General features: G+C 48.4%; 1 protein-coding gene across 1 annotated transcript; it reads right to left on the reverse strand.

Moving 5' to 3' along the window:
- Positions 1-6,009: 6,009 nt before the first annotated feature.
- On the reverse strand, positions 6,010-6,898 carry OXT (oxytocin/neurophysin I prepropeptide). The gene is made up of 3 exons (XM_032294909.1): positions 6,729-6,898; positions 6,248-6,449; positions 6,010-6,164 (listed from the first exon to the last, which is right to left on the reverse strand). Exons 1-3 carry the CDS (start codon positions 6,846-6,848, stop codon positions 6,109-6,111), a joined length of 378 nt encoding a protein of 125 aa, XP_032150800.1. The 5' UTR covers positions 6,849-6,898; the 3' UTR covers positions 6,010-6,108.
- Between the last annotated feature and the right edge of the window lie 17,026 nt (positions 6,899-23,924).

Raw genomic sequence — 23,924 nt, forward strand, 5'->3', positions numbered from 1 at the left:
CCACAGAGCGAGACTCCATCTCAAAAGGAAAGAAAGAAAGAAAGAGAGAGAGAGAGAGGGAGGGAAGGAGGGAGGGAGGGACGAAGGAAGGAAGGAAGGAAGAAAGGAAGGAAGAGAGGGAGGGAGGGAAAGAAAAAGAAAGAAAGAGAAAGAAAAGGAAGCATGTAGCCTATCTACATTCTTTCTATACTTTAAATCAACTCTGGAATACTTATAATATTTAATACAAGGCCAGGTGCAGTGCCTCAGACCTGTAATCCCAGCACTTTGGGAGGCCGAGGCAGGTGGATTACCTGAGGTCAGAAGTTTGAGACCAGCCTGACCAACATGGTGAAACCCCATCTCTACTAAAAATACAAAAAAATTAGCTGGTCCTGGTGGTGGGCGCCTGTAATCCCAGCTACTGGGGAGGCTGAGGCAGGATAATCACTTGAACCCAGGAGGTGGAGTTGTAGTGAGCCGAGATCGTACCATTACACTCCAGCCTGGGCAACAGAACAAAACTCCATTCAACATACACAGTAGCTAGCCTAATACAATGTAAATGCTATGTCAATTGTTGTTATACTGTACTGTTGAGGGACTAATGAGAAGACAAAAATGTCTGCACATGCTCAGTACAGAGACTATTTTTTTCATATGTTTACGATCCCAGATTGGTAGATTTCACTGGTGTACATGTCACAGGCAGGAAGTTTCATTACAAACAAAGTGAACCCATCCCATGTATACAGTTTAATGCATTTTCATAAATTGAGCACACCTGTTTCACTAGCTCCCAGGCCAAGAAACAGAATCTGAGCACCACCCAGGAAGCCCTGACACCCTTTCCAGCCACTGCGCACCCAAACCTTGAGGCCCATACATCTTTTTGGCCTTTTGTCACCTCCTGTGAAGGAAGTCTAGTACTCTTCAGTATATTTTTTCAGTCTTGCATCTGTGGGTTCATTCTCCCTGCCCTGCCCTGGCTGCTCCTGAGTGTGGGGAAGCCACAGGATTGGGCTATTCCTATTTTCTTTGGAGTGGGAGTGTGGGTGTGGCCTTCTGAAGTGCACTGCCCAGTGACATGGGCCCTGGGGTGGGATGGTGGAGGGGGGTGATGTTCTGGGGACCAGGTTTTTATCTGATTCCCAGGGTTTAGATGCAGGCATAGATGTGGGAAGGGAAAATAAATAAATTTCAAATCACAGGACCCCAAAATCACTAAGTCAAAGGGAAAAGTCAAAATGAGAACTGAGTCAGGCTAAGCTGCCTCCCATTTTATTCCTAAATAAGAAACTACAAAGACAAAAAGCTACACACTTATTTCACAGTTTGCCCACAGGGAAACTCCCTGTGAGCCTCATTTCACCCTGGCAATGTAAACTGATAGCTTATCTTCACAGGTGTGGGACAAAGGCCAGGCAAGGTCATCCCTCTGCTCACCTGAGACAAATGCATATCTGATTGCTCCTTCTGCTCTATTGTTTATGTCAAAATGCATATTCACTGAGCCAGACTAAGGTGTATGTGACTATTCCTCTACTCCCTTCTCGCATGTAAATTGTGTATTCAGTGAAAGGCTGAACAAAGATTCAAAAGAAGGCAACTTTTTTTTTTTTAAGACGGGTCTTGCTCTGTCCCCCAGGCTGGAGTGCAATGGCACGATATTGGCTCACAGCAACCTTCACCTCCTGGGTTCAAGCAATTCTCCTGTCTCAGCTTCCTGTGTAGCTGGGATTATAGGCACGTGCCACCACACCCAGCTAATTTTTGTGTTTTTAGTAGAGACGGGGTTTCACCATGTTGATCAGTCTGGTCTCGAACTCCTGACCTCGTGATCCACCCAACCTCGCCTCCCAAAATGCTGGGATTACAGACGTAAGCCACTGCGCCTGGCCAAGAAGGCAACCTTTTGTTTCTTATTTACCTAAGACCTGGGACCCCCACAGCTCCCCTTCTAATTGTCCTGCCTTTCCAGAGCAAACCAATGTTCATCTTGCATGTATGGTGAAGAGGGAGACCCAGGCATCTCAGATCAACTTCCCCTTTGACTATCACACTGCATTTCAATATAAGAAAAGGCTGACCGACTGGCGCCTCCTGTTTCACCTTCCTGTAGGTGGCAGGCTTGGTCTTGGGGAAACTCTCCGGAAGGCACTATTTTTACTTAAAACAAGATCAAACTAGAAACCTTTTCACGTGTGAGTCCTAAAACTGTAAACCGGAACCCTTTCATGTGTGATTCCTGAAACCGTAAACAGGACCTCAAACCTGATCCTGACCAATCTCACAGCTGTGAAGGTAGAGGGAATCCCAGCCTAAATCCACCACAGCCGTGTAAAAACCAGCAGCAGCTGAGACTTGGACCAAGGCAAGGATTGCAGAATCACCTTAAAAAGGACAACAAGCCTTGCTCCAGCCACATCCTGGAAGCTGGCTCGACCACGCACGGCCGAAGCATGAGGACGTTTATCGTGGGACTACTTCTTCTTTTTTTTTTTTTTTTTTTTTTTTTTTTTTGAGACAGAGTTTCGCTCTTGTTACCCAGGCTGGAGTGCAATGGCGCGATCTCGGCTCACCGCAACCTCCGCCTCCTGGGTTCAGGCAATTCTCCTGCCTCAGCCTCCTGAGTAGCTGGGATTACAGGCATGCACCACCATGCCCAGCTAATGTTTTGTAGTTTTAGTAGAGACGGGGTTTCACTATGTTGACCAGGATGGTCTCGATCTCTTGACCTTGTGATCCACCCGCCTCGGCCTCCCAAAGTGCTGGGATTACAGGCTTGAGCCACCGCGCCCGGCCTAGGGACTTGTTCTTCTTAATATTTGGACTTGCACAGTAGGAACACTAATTTCGAAGAATGCCCTCAGTATGTACATCAGGTAGGGCGTAAAAGTCACTGCCATTCTTTTGTCCTGCAGTTCTTATAAATGTACAGGAACACAGAAAGGAGCCTGTTTATATAATGGTACTCAATATAAGGTGTGTAATCCCTGAGATGGACAGGTAGATGTGTCATAGGCATCGTTAAGTCCTCTTTCTTCCTATTATCTGTTAAGACAGGTGAGCTGCTAAGGTATTCAGTCTACTCTGCTAGGGAGAAAAGAAACCTAAAAATAGGAGATTAGACAAATGATGAGTGGCCACCAGAGAGAACTATTGAGCATTATGGGCCGGCCACATGGGCGGAGGGTGGCTCATGGGGATACCGGACCCCTATTTACATGTTCAACTGGATCATCCGGTTGCAGGCTGTTTTGGAAATACTCACTAATAAAATGGGCAAAGCTCTGTCCCTTTTAGCCCAACAAGAAACTCAAATGAGGAATGAGATTTATCAGCACCAGCTGGCCCTAGATTATTTGCTAGCAGCTGAAGGAACTGAGTCTGTGGAAAATTCAAACTCACCAGCTGCTGCCAGCACATAACCGGCCAGGGTCATGCAGTTAAGAATATAACCAAACTGGCCCACGTGCCTGTGCAGGTATCGTATACATTCAACCCTAAGTCCTTCTTTGAAGGCTGGTCCTCAGCCTTGGGAGGATAAAAACCCTCCTCGTTAGTGTAATAACAACAGTGGGTGTTGGTCTACTATTCCCCTGCTTCCCCACCTTGTTCCTCTAAATGGCTAAGAAATCCTTTACTGCTGTAATAAGACCAGAAAAATAACATCACAAGTATATTTTATAAATCATTAATCAGTTTCTTCAGAGGACCTGGAAAGTGAGAATAAGAGTGAGACCTCTCTCTAATATTATAGAGTGGTGAGGGTCTCAAAGGGGAGGGGGGTGAAGAGGGAGACCCAGGCACCTCAGATCAACTTCCCCTTTGACTATCACACTGCATTCCAATAGAAGAAAACCTACAGGCACCTCCTGTTTCACCTTCCTGTAGGTGGCAGGCTTGGTCTTGGGGAAACTCTCCGGAAGGCATTATTTTTACTTAAAACAAGATCAAACCAGAAACCTTTTCACGGGTGAGTCCTAAAACTGTAAACCAGAACCCTTTCATATGTGATTCCTGAAGCTGTAAACCGAGCCCCTTTTCATATGTTATTTCTAAAGCTATAAACCTAAGATTCTTCCACGTGTAATATCTAATTCTGCTCCTGCTACATTGATCAATGTCTCCTGTCCCCCTAAATGTATAAAACCAGACCGAGCGTGGTGGCTAACGCCTGTAATCCCAGCACTTTGGGAGGCCAAAGCATGAGGATCATGAGGTCAGGAATTCGAGACCAGCCTGACCAACATGGTGAAATCCTGTCTCTACTAAAAATACAAAAATTAGCTGAGCTTGGTGGTGCGCACCTGTAATCCCAGCTACTTGGGAGGCTGAGGCAGGAGAATCCCTTGAACCTAGGAGGCATAGGTTGTAGTAAGCTGAGGTCATACCATTGTACTCCAGTCTGGGTGACAGAGTGAGACTCCATCTAAAAAACAAACAAAAAAAAAACAGGTTGTACCCTGACTGCCTTGGACACATGTCCTCAGGACCGCCTGAGGTGTGTCCTTAATCAGCTTTCTTTCTTTCTTTTTTGAGACAGAGTCTCTCTCTCTTTTTTTTTTTTTAAAGCAGACCGTGTTGCCCTAAGAGTTTCTCTCTTTTGCCCAGGCGGGGGTGAAGTGGCGCAATCTCGCCTCACTGCAAACTACCCCCTCCGCCTCCCGGGTTCAAACGATTCTTCTGCCTCAGCCTCCCAAGTAGCTGGGATTACAGACGCCCACCACCACATCCTGCTAATTTTTGTATTTTCAGTAGAGACGGGGTTTCGCCATGTTGACCAGGCTGGTCTGAAACTCCTGAGCTCAGGTGACCTACCTGCCTAGGTCTTCCAAAGTGCTGGGATTACAGGCATGAGCCACCGTGCCCTGCCCTTAATCAGTTTTCTAAATTGCTTGAGACCTTGGCTGTGCACCACGGCTCACATTATGGCTCATGCCTGTCTCCCTAAATGTATAAAACCAGGTTGGTCCTGGTGGCTCACGCCAGTAATCTCAGCACTTTGGGAGGCGGAGGCAGGCAGATCACCTCAAATCAGGAGTTTGAGACCACCTGGCCAACATGGTGAAACCCCATCTCTACGAAAAATACAAAAATTACCAGGATATGTGGAGGTGCCTGTAGTCCCAGCCACTCATGAGGCTGAGGCAGGAGGATCACTTGAACCTGGGTGGCGGAGATTGCAGTGAGCCGAGATTGTGCCATTGTATTCCAGCCTGGGCGACAAGAATGAAACTCCCTCTCAAAAAAACATAATAATAAGTTGATTGACACCTGTCTCAGAAACTTTTGCTTCACAGATGGGAGATAGAGGTTAAGAGAGTCTCTCTGTTCATGCCATTGCTGTGGGGGGCTCTTAAGATCCCCTGCCCTTTTTGGGGTCCACAGCTTTGACATATTTTATTGCATAGGCAGAAGTAAGGCTGCAGTCAGACCCAGCCCTGGGACACGGGAGAGAGACATGCTGGCATTCAAGCCCAGCCCCCCAGCTTGGGCTCCTCCTTCTGAGTGTGCCAGTGGCCTCCTGGTGCCAGTTCCTTGGAAACATGGTGGCCCTTCAGCTGCTCCCCAGGGCCGCCTCCCCACAGACCAGCTCTGCTCCAACTTCTCAGTGTGGCTCCAGCTTCCTCTCAGGGGTCAGGAAGCCATTCAGTGTGCACTGGGCTTCCTGTGGTCACCCCGCTCAGACCCTTGTCTGAATTTGCTCCCTCATCCTGGCCTTTTCGACTCTGAAAGATCTTCTGAAGTGCAGCCTGCTGTGGGCCTCAGCCCAGGCTGGGAGCTGGAAGCTGGGGCTGTTTCCACGTCCCCAGAGCCTTTGTGCCCCTCCCTCTTCCAGTCCCTCAGGACGGTGGCAGCCAGGACAGCACTGCTCTGTTCCCTCGAGCAGCCAGGACACTTCTCCCTGGGCCAGCTCTGAATTCCTGCTTCGAGCGCAACAAGCCTCAGGTTCACCGGGCGCGATCTTCCAGTCCCGAAACGCCCCCTCCCCGTCCCATTTCTGGCGCTTAGACACGAGTCGAGTTGGAGGAGAATAATCTGCTTTATTTTATTTTCATGTGTCTGGGGTGGCTATGGGGGAAGCCAGTGGCGCGCTTCAAAGGCGTTGGGAGCCTTCAGGGTTCAGTGCTGGGAGAAGGTGGCTTCCATATCGCAGGCAGGGTCAGCGTGGCAGCCGTCTGGAGGGAGAGGTAGCGTCAGGGGACCTCCGGCCGCGACCCTGCCGCCTCCCCTGGGCACCGGCGCGCCTCGCCCCGCTCACCTGGGCTGCAGCAGAGGCCGAACACCGCGCAGCGGCCCTCGCTCCCGCAGGCCTTGTGGCCGGACTGGCAGGGCGATGGCAGGTAGTTCTCCTCCTGGCAGCGCAGCGCCTCGGCCGTGCCCACGAAGCAGCCCAGCTCTTCCGCGCAGCAGATATTCGGCCCGAAGCAGCGGCCTTTGCCGCCGGGGCCGCAGGGGAGGCACTGAGGGGACGGGAGGGGTGAGCGAAGGAGCGGGACCGGGGTTGGGGTGACCCGGGGTGCACGGGGAGGGGATGCTGGGGTCCTGGGCTCGCAGTGCGGGCGGGACAACGGGGCTGCAGGCGCGCTTGGGCGCCGTCTGGGCTTCGACCGCGGTCACGGGCGGGGCGTCAAAATCTGCTCAGCAACTGGGGCTGTCAGGCGAGGCCGGAGCGGAGCCCGTCCCTGTGGCTGCGGGTCCCTCCTGCCCCGGAGCGCCGCGGGACCAGGCTAGGGACTCACCTTGCGCACGTCGAGGTCCAGCGCGGCCCTCTTGCCTCCCGGGGGGCAGTTCTGGATGTAGCAGGCGGAGGTGAGCGCCAGGAGGCCGAGCAGACAGCAGGCGAGGCTGGGGCCGGCCATGGTGCGGGTGCGCTGGGTCCAAGGACGGTGACTGCTGGCGGTCTCTCGGCCTGGCCTTTTTATGCCTGGGCGTTGCGTCGGTGGAGCTCTGTTTAAGAGGTTGGTCGAATGATTGGTCACAGAGGGTCGCCGTGGGTCAGGCTGAGCGCTTACAGGCGCGCCTCTTCATTTGCAGGGCCTGGGCCGGGGTCAAGGTCACCTCGCTGGCTAATGGTCTGGGCACAGAAGGTGAGGTGCTTTGCGGAAGGGAGCAGGCCAGGGTGGCCTGGGTGACTAGCATGAGACAGGGAGAATTTGGGGTGGGGTGTGGCCCAGCCGAGGCCTTTAGGGGCTGGGGCAGGGAAGGTGGACACTGGGACCCCTCCAGGTAGGAGGCAGCTCTGGCAGGACTCCCCGCCCACCCTCTTGGCCCACCATGGGTATGCATCCTTGTCCCCTCTTTTAGGAAAATTTCCTCTTCCTAAACCCAAATTTCCAGAAATCCTCTTCACCCTCACCACACAGTAACACCCACTTCCCTGCACCCAGAACTTAGATAGGAAGAGATCACATCTGTCTCTAATCTGTAACTGAAATTCAACCTTTCCTTTCTTTCTTTTTTTTTTTTTTTTTTTTTTAAGACGGGGTTTCACCACGTTGGTCAGGCTGGTCTTGAACTCTCGACCTCAGGTGATCCGCCCGCCTTGGCCTCCAAAGTGCTTGGATTACAGGCGTGAGCCACTGCGCCCGGCCAACCTTTCCTTTCACTATAAATTAGGCAACAAAACACAGTGGAATTAGCAATACCTGTGGCTTTGTCACAAATCAAAATAACAGATAACATCCTATCACAACTGTCACAAATGCCTCTAAATCCTGCTTAGATTCATTATCTCTTCATAATGATCCCAGTTATTGGGCCAGCACCAGATCTTGCTATCTGATGGCTAAATAAAGAAGCACGTTTATGACACTACCAAAATGTGTTTTGGCTGGGCGTGGTGGCTCATGCCTGCAATCCTAATACTTTGGGAAGCCAAGGTGGGCAGATCACTTGAGCCCAAGAGTTTGAGACCAGCCTAGCAACAGTGAGAACCCTCAACTCTACAAAAAACCACAAAAATTAGCTGGGTGTGGTGGAGTGCTCCTGCAGTCCCAGCTCCTCGGGAGGCTGAGGCAGGAGTACTGCTTAAGCCTGGGAATTCAGGACTGCAGTGAGCTGTGATCGTAATGCTGCACTCCAGCAGGGTGACAGAGTGAGAGCGAGACCCTGTCTCAAAAAAAAAGTGTTTTAACATTTTGATATCTGAATATATACATATATATGTTTTTGAGACAGAGCCTTGCTCTGTTGCCCAGGCTGGAGTGCAATGGCAGGCGCCATCTTGGCTCACTGCAACCTCCATCTCCTGGGTTCAAGTGATTCTCCTGTCTCAGCCTCCCAAGTAGCTGGGATTACAGACATGCACCACCACACCTGGCTAATTTTTGTATTTTTAGTAGAGATGGGGTTTCACCATGTTGGCCAGGATGGTCGCTGACTCCTGACCTCAGGTGATCTGCCCACCTCTGCCTCCCAAAGTTCTGGGATTACAGGCATGAGCCGCATCACCTGGACCTATAATTGGTTTCTTTTGTAATTCTATTGCTTTTGTTTTCTACATTAAAATTTTTTGACCGGGTGCAGTGGCTCATGCCTGTAATCCCAGCACTTTGGGAGGCTGAGGCGGACAGATCACTTAAGGTCAGGAGTTCCAGACCAACCTGGCCAACATGGTGAAACCCCATCTTTACTAAAAATACAAAAATTAGCTGGGCGTGATGGCAGACACCTGTAATCCCAGCTACTCAGGAGGCTGAGGCAAGAGAACCGCTTGAACCGGGGAGGCGGAGGTTGCGGTGAGCCAAGATCACACCACTACACTCCAGCCTGGGCAACAGAGCGAGATTCTCTCTCAAAAAAACCTTTTTTTTCTTTTTAAATATATCTCAAAAGGAAAATAATTGAAAGATGGACTACCCCAGTGGAAGAGGTGTTGGCAGATATTGTGAACAAGGAAGGAAAGGTGCTGCCCAACTCTCCCTTCGTGAAAGCACCTGCCCCCCAGCTGCTGGGAGCGCCCTCTGCAGGTGCCCCTCAGAGGTAGCTCTTCTAGGGTCTGCTTCAGCAGTAGAGAGCCGTCTGGCCCCAGGTCTCACCCTTCCCAGGTGGCCCGCATCCAATGACTGGTCCATTTTGGCCCAAATGCAGGATAACTCTGAAGGAGCATTTTAGCTCCAGAGCTCCCTGTGGGGTCAGCTGAGGTCTGCAGAGCAGTTCTCCCTCTGTCCACTCCTATTTTTTCCCCTCCCTCCCAAAGGCGTGGCCCCCAGGGACTTCTGTAAAAAAAAAAAAAAAAAAAAACTCTTTGTGAAACCATCTCCGTCTGCTGCTTATGGAACCCAACCCAAGGTTAGAATAGAAGAAACGAGAAGCACTGTGAGAGACCAGCATCAGCGGTGGGCCAGTCCCCGACCCCGGGGAGAGGAGAATGGGACAGCTCCAGACTCTCCTGCCCTCTTGTCGAGGATAGTGTGGAAGCTGATGGTGCTAAGCAGGTCACAGAGCCCATCTGACAGTCGTCACTGGCATGAGTCACCGACATGAGCTGTCCAGCATCCAGGAGCCGGTCAGGCTGACCCGCATTACAAATCAGCAGCCAGCCCTCTCTCATGAAGATTAGCTTATTGGCATTCCGGGTCTAGAAGGCCAAGGGCCTGACCCAGCAGTGGCCCAGTGAGGCCTTGCACCTGCTCTGTGGGCACAATGACCTCACTTAAGCTAATGCATGTGCATAAATTACCATAGTATTATATCCCCCAGATGGGCTGCATACTTCACCTGTTCAACAACTCCTCTTCTGAAGATGTTCCACATCCCATTACAAATGCCTGGAAGCAGCAGCAACAAAACACAAAAACCTCTGCCCTCATGGGGCTTATATTCTAATGGAGGAAGAGAGGTGTTAAACAGTGAGCACATTTCGGTAAGTTAGGAAGCAGGTGTAAACAATAAACATACTTCAGTAACCATGCATGTATTGCGGTAGATTAGTAAGTGCTATAGAGATTAAAGGGAGGCCTGTTGCAATTTCACCGAGGGTGCCCAGGGTAGACTTTCTTGTGAAGAAGAGAATATAAGCCATGCAGATCTCTGAGGTGACATTAGTTTTCTGTTGCTGCATAACATTACCACAGGCCAGGCACAGTGGGTTAGGCCTGTAATCCCAGCACTTTGGGAGACTGAAGCGGGAGGATCACTTAAGCACAGAATTAGAGACCAACCTGGGCGACACAGGGAACCCAGTCTCTACAAAATTTTTTTTATAAATTAGCTGGGTTTGTTGGCATGCACCTGCAGTCCCAGCTACTGGGGAAGCTGAGGCAGGAAGATCACTTGAGCCCAGGAGTTCAAGGCTGCAGTGAACTAGGATGGCGCCACTGCACTCCAGCTTGGGTGACAGAGCGTGACTCTGTCTCAAAACCAAAACAAAAAAGCTACCACAAATTGGCAGCTTAAAACAACATTTGCCTAATACATCGGGCCAGGCATGGCTTGACGGGGTCTTCTGTCCTGGGGCTGCAGTAGGGTGTCAGCAGGCTGCACTCCTTTCCAAAGCCCAGGTAAGTGTTAGCAGAATTCATTTCCTTGCAGCTGTCAAACTCGTGGTGGCCTGCTTCTTCAAGGTCAGGGACAGACAAAAAAGGCTTTGCTGCTTCAAGTCTAAGCGCACAGGGAGTCCTTTTCTAAGGGTCACCTGACCTGAGTAGGTCAGACCCACCCGGATCACCACCCGTTAACTCAAGTTGATTAGGTGTCTTCATTACAACTGCAAAATCCCCTCACCTTTGCCATATAACCTAGTATCATCATGGTCATCACTTTTGCCGTATTTTTCTAATGTTTAGAAGAAAGTTGGCTGGGCACAGTGACTCACGCCTGTTTTGCTTTTGTTTTTGTTTTGAGACTGAGTCACACTCTGTCACCTGGGCTGGAGTGCAGTTGGCTGGGTGCGGTAGGTCCCAGCACTTTGGGAGGCCAAGGTTGGCAGATCACTTGAGGTCAGGAGTTTGAGACCAGCCTGGCCAACAGGGCGAAACCCTGTCTCTACTAAAAAAAATATAAAAAAATTAGCCAGGTGCAGTGGTGGGAGCCTGTAGTCCCAGCTACTCGGGAGATGGAGGAACCCAGGAAGCAGAGGCTGCAGTGAGCCGAGATTGCACCACTGCACTCCAGCTTGGGTGACAGAATGAGACTCCATCTGTCTCAATAAAAAAGAAAGTTATGGATTCTACCCATATGAAGTGGGAAAAGATTACACAAAGGTAATCTTTGTGTAATCCACAGAAAGATACCAGGGGGTGAGAATTGCAGGGATCCACTTTAACATTCTGCCTACAACGGATGGGTGGAGACGGCAAGTGCTAAGGTCCTGAGGCAGGTGCGCCTGGACTGTTCCGGAGTAAGGAGGCAAGCAGGGCTGGAGCAGGGTTATTGAACTCCTGAGATCAGAAAGGTAGCATGGGATTACACCTCACAGGGGCTGGGCTTTTCCTCCAAATGAAATGGGGGAATGAAGGGGGTCTCTGAGCCAGCATAGGGTGACTTTGGATATAGTGCTGTGAAAAGACTGTGGGAACATCAAGGAAGAGGCTGTGTAACAATCCCTGTGAGTAATGGGGGAGCAATGTACGTGTCTAGAAGTGACCCGATTCCTGGTGCATTTTAAAGTAAGTACCAACTGCAGTTTGCTGATGGATTTGGATGGAAGACAAAAAGAGGAATCAAAGATGACTTCAAGATTTCTGGGCCAGGCCAGGCGCAGTGGCTCATGCCTGTAATCCCAACACTTTGGGACGCTGAGGTGGGCGGATCATCTGAGGTCAGGAGTTTGAGACCAGCCTGGCCAACATGGCAAAACCTCATCTCTACTAAAAAATACAAAAATTAGCCAGGCATGGCGGCATGCATCTGTAGTCCTGGCTACTTGGGAAGCCGAGACAGGAGAATCACTTGAACCCTGGAGGCAGAGGTTGCAGTGAGCTGAGATTGTGCCACTGCACTCCAGCCTGGAGAGACAGTGAGACTCTGTCTCAAAAACAAAAAACAAAAACAAAACAAGATATCTGGCCTGAGCAATGGGAAGGATGGAGGTACCATCAGCTGGCATGGGAATCTGAGGGTGGCACTGATTTGAGTTGGGAAGAACAGAAGCTCAGCACGGACTCGTTATGTTTGGGATGCCCATTACACATCCAAGGATAACCTGAGCAGGCATTTTGACGTAAGAGTCTGGACTTCAGGGGAGAGGTCTCAGCTGAAGAAATGGTCAGTACCAATATTTATTTATTTATTTATTGAGATGGAGTTTTACTCTTGTTGCCCAGGCTGGAGTGCAATGGCACGATCTCAGCTCACTGCAAACTCCACCTCTTGGGTTCAAGTGATTCTCCTGCCTCAGCCTCCCAAGTAGCTGGGATTATAAGCATGCACTGCTATACCCAGCTAATTTTGTGTTTTTAATAGAGATGGGGTTTCTTCATAGTGGTCAGGCTGGTCTCAAGCTCCCGACTGCAGGTGATCTGCCTGCCTCAGCCACCCAAAGTGCTGGGATTATAGGAGTGAGCCCCCGTGCCCGGCTGGTACCAATATTTAAAGGCCCCACCAGAGTGACATCACCCTGGGGGAGGACAGATAGAGAAGAGGACCAAGGATCCAACTCTAAGCAAGGTGGAGAAAACAAGGGTCTGAAGACAGGTTTTCACGGAGGAGAGAGTGTGCCAGATGCCAAAGGACATGTAAGGGAGAGACTGAAACTTGAACTTCTTTATTTATAAAACTCCAGTGAAGTGTAATTTACAGATGATAATTTTCACCCACTGTAAGCGTACTGTTTAGTGATTTTTTGTTAAATTTAAACAGTTGTCCAGCGATTCCCACAATCCAGTTTGAGAATACTCTATCCCCACATAAAGTTCCCCCATGCCCATCTGCCTTACTGCTGGCTCCCACCCCAGCCCCAGGAAACCACTGATAGAGATTTGCCCTTTCTAGAAATGTCACCTAAATGGAACAATACAGTACTTGATCATTTCTGTCTGGCATTTTGAGGTTCATCCAAGTTATTTTGTGAATCAGTAGTGAAACCACCATTGCAAAATTATAACGGAGACAGTGAAAGAGATCTGACCTAACCCACTCCATCTTGCCTCTAACCTCCAAGCTGTCCTTGCTCATTCCGGTGCGTAGGCTGAACTTACTTTGGGAGGAACTTAGTATATAGTTTATAGTTTAAAACAAAGGCGTGGCCAGGCACGGTGGCTCAAGCCTGTAATCCCAGCACTTTGGGAGGCCGAGGCGGGTGGATCACGAGGTCAAGAGATCGAGACTATCCTGGTCAACATGGTGAAACCCCGTCTCTACTAAAAATACAAAAATTAGCTGGGCATGGTGGCGCATGCCTGTAATCCCAGCTACTTAGGAGGCTGAGGCAGGAGAATTGCCTGAACCCAGGAGGCGGAGGTTGCGGTGAGCCGAGATCGCGCCATTGCACTCCAGCCTGGGTAACATGAGTGAAACTCCGTCTCAAAAAAGAAAAAAAAACAAAAAACAAAGGCAATAACTGTCCTTTCCCAAACCAAACCTTCTTCTTGCTTGGGGACTAGATTGCCTTGGTAGAGCTAACAAATTATCCACAAGATTAGAAATTATGGTTTAGGGGTCATGCAGCTAGAGGCTACAAGATTCTGACCCTCCCTAAACTGCTCCTGGGGATAGCATCACTATTGTAAAACCTAAGATCCGTGCTAGAGACATTTTGCAGACCCTGCACTCAGTGGATCAGCTGGTACCACCCAGATCAATAAGCTGGCTCATCTGATATCGCGGCCCCCTCCCAGGAACTGACTCAATGTAAGAGGATAGCTTCTCCTCCAACACAGCCAATCAACACTCCTGAGTCACTGGCTGCCTACCACCATCCATCCCCCAGCAAATTATTCTGAAAAACTCTGATTCCCGGCTGGGCGTGGTGGCTCATGCCTGTAATCCCAGCACTTTGGGTGGCTGAGGCAGGCTGATCAGGAGATCAGGAGTTTGAGACCAGCCTGGTCAGTATGGTGAAACCCTGCCTCTACTAAAAATACAAAAATTAGCCAGGCATGGTGGTGCACACCTGTAGTCCCAGCTACTCAGGAGATTGAGGCAGGAGAATCGCTTAAACCTGGGAAGCAGAGGTTTCAGTGAGCCAAAAGCGTGCCACTGCACTCTAGCCTGGGTGGCAGTGAGACTCTGTCTTAAAAAAAAAAAAAAAAAAAAAAAAAAAAAAGCTCTGATTCCTGAATGCTCAGGGAGACTGATTTGAGTACTAACTAAACTTCTGTGTCCTGCCCAGCTGGCTCTGTGTAAATTACTCTTTATTGCAATTCCCCTGTCACGATAAATTGGCTGTCTAGGCAGTGGGTAAGGTGAACCTGCTGGGCGGTTACAGTAGTTCATTCCTGTTTATAGTTTTTTTTTTTTTTCTTTTCACCCTGTCACCCAGGCTGGAGTGCTGTGGTGCAGTCTCAGCTCACTGCAGCCTCAACCACCCAGGCTCAAGTGATCATCCCCCTTCAGCCTCCAGAGTAGCTGGGACTACATGTACGCACCACCATGCCTGGCTAATTTTTGTATTATTGTTATTATTTTCTAGACAGCGTTTCACTCTTGTTGCCCAGGCTGGAGTGCAATGGCACGATCTCGGCTCACTGCAACCTCCACCTCCCAGGTTCAAGTGATTCTCCTGCCTCAGCCTTCCGAGTAGCTGGGATTACAGGCATGTGCCAGCCTGCCTGGCTAATTTTGTATTTTTAGTGGAGATGGAGTTTCTCCATGTTGATCAGGCTGGTCTTGAACTCCTGACCTCAGGTGATCCACCCGCCTTGGCTTCCCAAAGTGCTGGGATTACAGGCGTGAACCATCGTACCTGGCCTTAATTTTTGTATTTTCTTTGTGGCAAGTTTCACTTTGTCACCCAGGTTGGAGTGCAGTGACACGATATCAGCTCACTGCAACCTCTGCCTCCCGGGTTCAAGTGATTCTCATGCCTCAGCCCCCATAGTAGCTGTGACCACAGGTGTGAGCCACCACGCCCAGCTAATTTTTGTATTTTTTTGTAGAGATGGGGTTTCGCCATGTTGCCCAGGCTGGTCTGGAGCTCCTGAGCTGAAGCAATCAACTCTTCGTGGCCTCCCAAAGTGCTGGGATTACAAGTGTGAGCCACCACTCCCGGCCTCGTTGTCATTTTTATTTGCATTTTTTCTGATGATTAGTAATGTTGAGCATTTTTTTTTCATATACCTGTTGGCCATTTGTATGTCTTTTTTTTTCTTATTTTATTTTTTGAGAGAAGTCTCGCTTTGTTGCCCAGGCTAGAGTACAGTGGCGTGATCACAGCTCACTACAACCTCCAACTCCTACGCTCAAGCATGCGTGTCTTCTTTTGAGGTATCTATTCAGATCCTTTTGCCCACTTTTTACTGAGATTATGTTTTTCCTGTTGAGTTGTTTGAGTTCCTCGTATATTCTGGATATTAGCCCCTTGTCAGATGAATGGTTTGCAAAGATTTTCTCCCATTGTACAGGTTGTCTCTGATGATTGTTTCCTTTGCTGTGCAGAAGCTTTTTAGTTTAGCATAGTCCAATTATCTAGTTTTGTTTTTGTTGACTGTGCTTTTGAAGTCTTAGCCATAAAATCTTTACTTGGACCAATGTCCTAAGGGGTTTTCCCTGTGTTTTCTTCTAGGAGATTTATAGTTTCAGGTCCTATGTTTGTCTTTAAGCCATTTTGAGTTGAGTTTTGTACATTGTGAGAGACAGGGGTCTAGTTTTATTCTTCTGCATGTGGACATCCAGTATTCCCAGCACCACTTATTGAAGGATGTTCTTCTCTCAGTGTTTGTTCTTGACGCCTTTGTCAAAAATCAGTTGACTATACAAACACATGGATTTATTTCTGGATTCTCTAGTCTATTCTATTGGTCTGTGTCTTTTTTTTTTTTTAGGCAGAGTTTCACTCTTGTTGCCCAGGCAGGAGTGCAATGGCACAATCTCAGCTCACCACAATCTCCGCCTCCCAGGTTCAAGCAATTCTTCTGCCTCAGCATCCTGAGTAGCTGGGATTACAGGCATCCGTCACCACACCTGGCTAATTTTTGTATTTTTTGTAGTGACAGTGTCTCCCTGTTACCCAGGCTGGCCTCAAACTCCTGGACTCAAGTGATCCTCCCTCCTTGGCCTCCCAAAGTGCTGGGAGTACAGGTGTGAGCCACTTCGCCCAGCTGGTCTGTGTCTATTTTTATACCAATAACCTGCTGTTTTGGTTACTATTTATTACTGTTTTGGTTATTTATTGCTGTTTTGGTTACTGTTTATTACTACCTTTGTAATAAATTTTGAAGTCAGGGCGTGTGATGCCTCCAGCTTTGTTCTTTTTGCCCATTATTGCTTTGGCTATTAAGTATCTTTTGTGTTTCCGTACAAATTTTAGGGTGTTTTTTTTTTCTATTTCTGTGAATAATGTTATTGGTATTTTGATAGGGATTGCACTAAATCTGTAGATTGCTTTGGGTAGTACGGTCACTTTAACAATATTAATTCTTCCAATCTGTGAGCATGGGATGCCTTTCCATTTGTTTGTATCCTCCTCAATTTCTTTTATCAGTGTTTTATAGTTTTCATTGTAAAGGTCTTTCACTTGACTATTAGTAATTAAGTTTTGGGGCAATCAAAAGTTACATGTGGATTTTCTAGTGTGGAGGATCGTGGCATCCATAGCCTCCACATTCTTCAAGGATCGACTGTATTTTGTCGAGAATTTTTGCATCTCTGTTTATCAGGGATATTGGCCTGTAGTTTTCTTTGTGTGTGTGTGTGTCCCAGTCTGATTTTGGTATCTGGGTAATGCCGGCCTCATAGAATGAGTTGGAAAAAAATTATCTTCAACTTTTGGGAATAGTTTGAGAAGAATTAGTGTTAATTCTTTATAAATGTGGTAAAATTCCACAGTAAAGCCATCTGGTCCTGGGCTTTTCTCTGTTGAGAGACTTTTTATTATTGAGTCAATGTGGTTACTCATTATTGATCTCTTCAGGTTTTCTATTTTTTCCTGGTTCAATCTTGGTAGATCATTTGTGTCCAGGAATTTACAGACATCCTCTAGAGTTTCCAATTCGTTAGTGTACAGGTGTTCACAGTAGTCGCTAATGATCCTTGGATTTCTGTGATGTCAGTTGTATGTCTCCTTTCTCATTTCTAATTTTATTTGGGTCTTCTCTCTTTTGTGATTGGTTAGTCCGTGTAGTGGCTTATTAATTTTTTTTTCTCACACACCAACCACAGGTTTATGAATTTTGTTTCTCTTTTTAAAAAAACAACTTTTTATTTCATTGATCTTTTGTGTACCGTTTTTAGTCTATTCTATTTAGTTCTGCTCTGATCTTTACATTTCTTTCCTTTGGGTTTGGTTTATTCTTGTTCTTCCAGCTCCTTGAAGAGCAACACAAGGTTGTTTACTTGAAGTCTTTCTAGTTTTTTTTTTGATGTAGGCATTTGTTGTTGTATAGTAGGCTGTAAGTGACTGTTCTAATCATTTTGGCTTCCAAATGATGGGAAACTAAAAGCATGCAAGGCCAGGTGCAGTGGCTCATGCCTGTATGCCCAGCACATTGGGAGGCCAAGGCGGGGGAATCACCTGAGGTCAGGAGTTCAAGACCAGCCTGGCCAACATGGTGAAACCCCGTCTCTACTAAAAATACAAAAATTAGCCAGGCATAGTGGTGGGCGCCTGTAATCTTGGGAGGCAGAGAGGTTGCAGTGAGCCGAGACCACACCATTGCACTCCAGCCTGGGCAATGAGAAGGAAACTCCATCTCAAAAAATAAATCAATAAAAGCATGCAGAAATATCAGTCACTTATAACATTCACTTTTTCCCCAATTTTATGGAATTGCATGGAATATTTTTTTCCATCCATTCACTTTCTTTATAGGTGAAGTGAATTTCTGATAGGCAGCATACAGTTGGGTCTTTTTTTTTTTTTTAGACAGGGTGGTGGTGACGGCAAGCTGTTTGGGCCGATCCCCAGGCTCCTGGGTGGCATGCTGGTACTGGTAGCAGCAGGCTGGGTGGGCTACTGCCTGGGCCCCTGGGAGATGCACACAGGAGCCAGTGGTAGACAGGGTGAACCTGACCTTGGGCTCATGGACAGTGTGCATGTGTGGCTTAATGGATCAATCCCTAGGTCTTGGAACAGAGCACAAGGACGGCAGCAGTGGATGAGGCTCACAGGGGTGAGCCTGTCCTCAGGTCCCTGAAAGGAGTACATAGATGCTGACAGGGCAGGTCAACCCCCAGGCCCCTGGATGACGTGCATGGGTACCAGCATTGACATCAGTAGGAAGGGTAGGTCTGATAGGCCCCTGGGTGGTGCATGTGGGTGGTGATGGTGGGCTGGGGAGATTGAATCTTAGGCCCCTGGATGATGTGCTGGAGGCAATGGTGGTGAAGAAGGGCAGGGCAGGCCTGTCTTCAGCCCCACAGATGGTGTGCATGGGCACTGGCAGTGGCAGGCAGGATGGATGGACCCCAGGGCCCCTGGAAGGCATGTTTTGGCACCAGTGGCAGTGGGGGTGGGCAGGGCGAGCCTGTTCTCAGATATCCTCAGCACCTGCCACCAATGAGTGGGCTATCTCATACAGCCAGTGGAGTGGGAGAGAATGGTAGCCCCAACAAAGAGAAATAATTCATGAACAGTATTTTTTCAGTTTATTTTTCCCCAGCTTTATTGAGGTATAATTGACAAATAAAAATAGTGTATATTCAGTTGGGTGTGGTGGCTCACGCCTATAATCTGAGCACTTTGGGAGGCCAAGGTGGGAGGATCACTTGAGGTCAGGAGTTCGAGACTAGCCTGGCCAACATGGTGAAACCCCATCTTCACGAAAAATACAAAAATTAGCTGGCAGGTGGCAGGCACCTGTAATCCCATCTATTCGGGAGGCTGAGGCAGGAGAATTGTTTGAACCTAGGAGATGGAGGTTGCAGTTAGTCAAGATCATGTCACTGCACTCCAGCCTGTGCGACAAGAGTGAAACTCTGTCTCCAAAAAAAAGTGTATATTCCCTCACTCCTGTAATCCCAGCACTTTGGGAGGTCAAGGTGGGTAGATCATCTGAGGTCAGAAGTTCAAGACCAGCCTGGCCAACATGGTGAAACCCCATCTCTACTAAATATACAAAAATTAGCTGGATATAGTGGTGAACACCTGTAGTTCCAGCTACTCGGGAGGCTGAGGCGGAATTGCTTGAGCCTGGGAGGCAGAAACTGCAGTGAGCCAAGGTCACCCCACTGGACTCCAGCCTGGGTAACAGAATGAGGGTCCATTTCAGCAAAAAAAGGAACAAAACCAAACCAAAAACCCAGGAACTTCTGATGTGAGTATACACTGAGGCTTACCACAGGTCCACACAGCATTCTGAGTACCAGTTTTACCAGATCTACTGGATCATAAGGCCTCTATTACGGAGCTGCCTGCTTTGCAGCGGGATCTCCTGAGCTGTCCTCTCTTGCCCTAAATGCCCCTCAAAGCTGGCAGCCGTTCTGGTCCTGATAACTGGGTCAGAGCAGAACATTCGAATGTGGCCAATGTTGACTCCAAAATTCAGAGGTGCACCATGCAACATGTCTTCTTTTAAAAGTGATAAAGAAAAAAAAAAGAGGCTGGGCGTGGCAGCTCACACCTGTAATCTCAACGCTTTGGGAGGCCACAGTGGGAGGATCATTTGAGCCCAGGAGTTTGAGACCAGCCTGACCCCACCCCCATTTCTAAAAAAAATTAAAAATAAAAATAAATTAGAAAATAGAAAGTAGAGTGGTAGCTGTCAAGGCTGGGGGAGGGGAAAATGGAGAGTTTTTGTTTGATTTCGTGGGTAGTTAATAGCACTATGCCTATGTTGAAAATGACCTTGTTCTGAAGAAATATATGCTTAAGTGTTTAGAGACGAAGTGTCTCGATGTCTGCAATGTACTTTCGAATTAGAGACAGAGTCTGCAGATGCAGAGAGGAACAGATTTAAGAGACAGTGTGGCTTCAGAGGAGACAGACTGAGAGAATAAGAGTTAACTAGGTTCCTGATGCTCTTGCTTTCTTAATTTTTATTTTTAAAAAATTTTTTATTGTCCTTTAAGTTCTGGAGTAAATGTGCAGAACACGCAGGTTTGTTACATATGTATACACGTGCCGTGGTTGGTTGTCTGCATCCATCACCTTGTCATCTACATTAGATATTTCTCCTAATGCTATCTCTCCCCACTTCATTTTTTATTTACTATTATTATTTTTGAGACAGAGTCTCGCTCTGTCACCCAGGCTGGAGTGCAGTAGCGCAATCTCGGCTCACTGTAACCTCCGTCTCCCGGGTTCAAGCAATTCTCCTGCCTCAGCCTCCCGAGTAGCTGGGATTACAGGTGTGGGCCCCCACACCCAAATAATTTTTGTATTTTTATTTTATTTTATTATTTTTTGAAACTAAGTCTTGCACTGTGGCCCAAGCTGGAGTGCAATGGTGTGATCTCAGCTCACTGCAACCTCCACATCCTGAGTTCAAGTGATTCTCCTGCCTCTGCCTCCCTAGTAGCTGGAATTACAGGTGCCCACCACGACACCTGGCTAATTTTTTGTATTTTTAGTAGAGACAAAGTTTCACTATGTTGGCCAGGCTGGTCTCAAACTCCTGACCTCGTGATCCACCTGCCTTGGCCTCCCAGCAATTTTTTTTTTTCAGACAGTCTCACTCTGTCGCTAGGCTGGAGTGCAATGGTGCAATCTTGGCTCACTGCAACCTCTGTCTCCCAGGTTCAAGTGATTCACCTGTCTCAGCCTCCTGATTGGCTGGGATTATAGGTGCATGCCACCACACCCAGCTAATTTATTATTTTTATTTTTATTTTATTTTTTGAGACAGAGTCTTGCTCTGTTGCCAGCCACCAGGCTGAAGTGCAGTGGCGAGATCTCGGCTCACTGCAACCTCTGCCTCCCAGCTTCAAGCAATTCTCCTGCCTCAGCCTCCCGAGTAGCTGGGACTACAGGCGCGCGCCACCATGTCCAGCTAATTTTTGTATTTTTAGTAGAGACGGGGTTTCACCATGTTGGCCAGGATGGTCTTGATATCTTGTCCTTGTGATCCACCCGCCTTGGCCTCCCAAAGTACTGGGATTACAGGCGTGAGCCACCGCGCCTGGCTATTATTATTTTTTAGTATAGACGGGGTTTCATCATGTTGACCAGGATGTTCTCAATCTTCTGACTCCTGATCTGCCTGCCTCGGCCTCCCAAAGTGCTGGGATTTAAAAAAAAATTGAGGCTGAGTATGGTGGCTCATGCCTGTAATTCCTGCACTTTGGGAGGCCGAGGCGGGCAGATCACTTGAGGTCAGGAGTTTGTGACCAGCCCATCTTTCCATCTTTCTCTCTCTCTCTCCTTTTTTTTTTTTTTTTTTTTTTTTTTTTGAGATGGAGTCTAGCTCTGTAGCCCAGTCTGGAGTACAGTGGTGTGATCTCAGCTCACTGAAACCTCTGCCTCCTGGGTTCAAGTGATTCTCCTGCATCAGCCTCCCGAGTAGTAGCTGGGATTACAGGCACCTGCCACTATGCCCAGCTAATTTTTCTATTTTTAGTAGAGACGGGGTTTCACTGTGTTGGCCAGGCTGTCCTTGAACTCCTGGCCTTGGGATCCACCTGCCCTGGCCTCCCAAAGTGCTGGGCTTACAGGCGTGAGCTATAGCGCCCAGCCGTGAAACCCCATCTTTATTAAAAATACAAAAAATTAGCCAAGTGTGGTGGCAGGAGCCTGTAATTCCAGCTACTCAGGAGGCTGAGGCAGAAGAATTGCTTGAATCTGGGAGGCGGAGGTTGCAGTGAGCCACGATTGTGTCATTGCACTCCAGCCTGGGTGACAGAGCAAGACTCCGTCTCAAAACAAACAGTATAAACCCCTAATTGTCAAAATATATTACTGCCTCAAATTTCATTTCATCTTCTTGTTTTAAAAAGTCCTTAGGATGGCTGGATTCGGTGGCTCATGCCTGTCATCCCAGCACTTTGGGAGGCTGAGGCGAGTGGATCACCTGAGGTCAGGAGTTCGAGACCTGCCTGGCTAACAAGGTGAAACCCCATCTCTACTAAAAATACATAATCTCACGCCCCTCAGTGGTCCCCTCTAAATCACTTTAACTCGTCCTTCCCCCTCTATTACTTTATTTATTTTTCATCTTGAGCCGGAGTCTCACTGTTGCCCAGGCTGGAGTGTAGTGGCACTCCACCCATAAGTGGAGCCTTGAGCAAGACATTCTCTGGATGGTCCACGCTGCAGCATGATTCTGGCAACTCTGCCCCTTGCAACCTTGCAGAGCTCACTGTCTGCAGCAGATCCAAGTACTACTTGGAACTTGAGCCAAGGATCTAGAGACCCTGATGTTTTGAGCAAGGCCATGTCCATCAAGTTAACTATCCAGGGTTCTGCCGAGATCAGGCATTCTACCATAGGACATCACATGACTCTGCAACCTGGACTGGATGGGATCTGAGAGGCTACCTGTGCACCTGGCTGCACCCTGTGTTCCACTAGAAGCAGGTACAGATGGCACTGGGTTTCAGTTAACCCTGAAGGTACCAGTAAGCTGCCTACTGGTGCCTACACCAACAAGACGGCTGTGGGTAGAGAATAAAAACGCTGACACTTGCTTTCCAGGTGGCTCTGCATGACATAACGGCATCAGCAGACAGTGAATGCTGAGTTCCAGCCCCATGCAGGACAGCAGTGGAATCAGCCCAAAGACAGAGCTTCAAGGTGTTAACATGTCCTCTGTCTCAACAGACAGATGGCTTATGTCTGGATCCTGGTATAGAGGCCTTGGAAAGAATAAAACTGGAAGATGGAGACAGAGGTCCATGGAGGAGTATGTTACATAAAACTGAACTTCCTAACAGGCCTCTATGCCACATCATCAAAGGCTTTCATTGCGGGGGGCCAGACGGCCCACTCATCAAACCACTGCCCACATGTGCCCATCAGGTCTCACTCCAGATGCCATGCACCTGAAAGCAGGGATGCTACTGTGCTCTGGCCAGAGTCGGGGCCAGGGAGATGAGCTATTCCCAGCCTGAGGAGGGAGGCCAAGGCTCTGAGGCGTGCAGTGCTCTGAGGAGGGTTGGGTGCCAGGAACCACCTCTGCTTGCACCTTAATAACTGCTTCCTCACCTGCAACAAGAGTTGCCCATACACCCTAAAAGGTTTTCATTTCTTAGGTGTCCTCAGGCTTTCCCTGCAAGGTGGGAGTCATGGAGAGAAGCTGGAGGCCACATGCATGGCAGCAAAGGGAAGCTGCTCTCATTAAGAAACATTTCCTCCAGCTCATCCCAGACACTGCTTGAGGACCTGTATCTGAACAAGGACTGCAGATCTATATACTCACTTCATCATCACAGGTATTCCTGGTACCCACAGAGTTTGGTCCAAGTGCTTGCCAAGCCACACTAACCTCATAAAGTCTTGGTCCACCAGGTCTCCCCTGCCAGCAGCAATCTGCTGGGTGGCCGAAGGATGCTGGTGATGCCAGTGGAGACAGCCACTCTTAAGTGATCTCCCTGCTTTTAAGTTGCACAACCTGCCAATCCTAGCTTTGAATATTTAACCCTTCATGACTTCATCACCTGTAAGGCAAAATACAACCTCTTTGTGGAACTCAGAAGAAACAGGGTCTTCTCTTTGCCTTCTGGGTCTTGGATATACCAGACTCTGGCCTCCAAAGCCCAGGATAGAACAGAGGCAGGCCCCTGGCCAGTGGTTAGCTTGTGGCCCAGGTCCTGGGTGACCTCTGCTCCAGGCTAGAGCCCTAAAGCTCCAGATGAGAGATCACTACACTTTTCCTGTAAAAAGTTAAATATTTTAGGCTTTGCAATCCAGATGGTCTCTGTGCAACTAGTCATCTTTGCCACCGTAGTGAAGAGAAGTCAATGAA

Source organism: Sapajus apella, unplaced genomic scaffold, assembly GCF_009761245.1.
Source record: "Sapajus apella isolate SASKATOON/1434 unplaced genomic scaffold, GSC_monkey_1.0 scaffold33, whole genome shotgun sequence".
In the NCBI taxonomy this organism is placed as follows: Eukaryota; Metazoa; Chordata; class Mammalia; order Primates; family Cebidae; genus Sapajus; species Sapajus apella.

Excerpts from the sequence above, each read along its gene's own strand:
- OXT (XM_032294909.1), bottom strand. The coding sequence starts at position 6,848 with ATGGCCGGCCCCAGCCTCGCCTGCTGTCTGCTCGGCCTCCTGGCGCTC. Across the intron at positions 6,450-6,728 it reads TGGACCTCGACGTGCGCAAG|TGCCTCCCCTGCGGCCCCGG; the intron begins GTGAGTCCCTAG and ends CCGTCCCCTCAG. Across the intron at positions 6,165-6,247 it reads CGGCCTCTGCTGCAGCCCAG|ACGGCTGCCACGCTGACCCT; the intron begins GTGAGCGGGGCG and ends CTCTCCCTCCAG.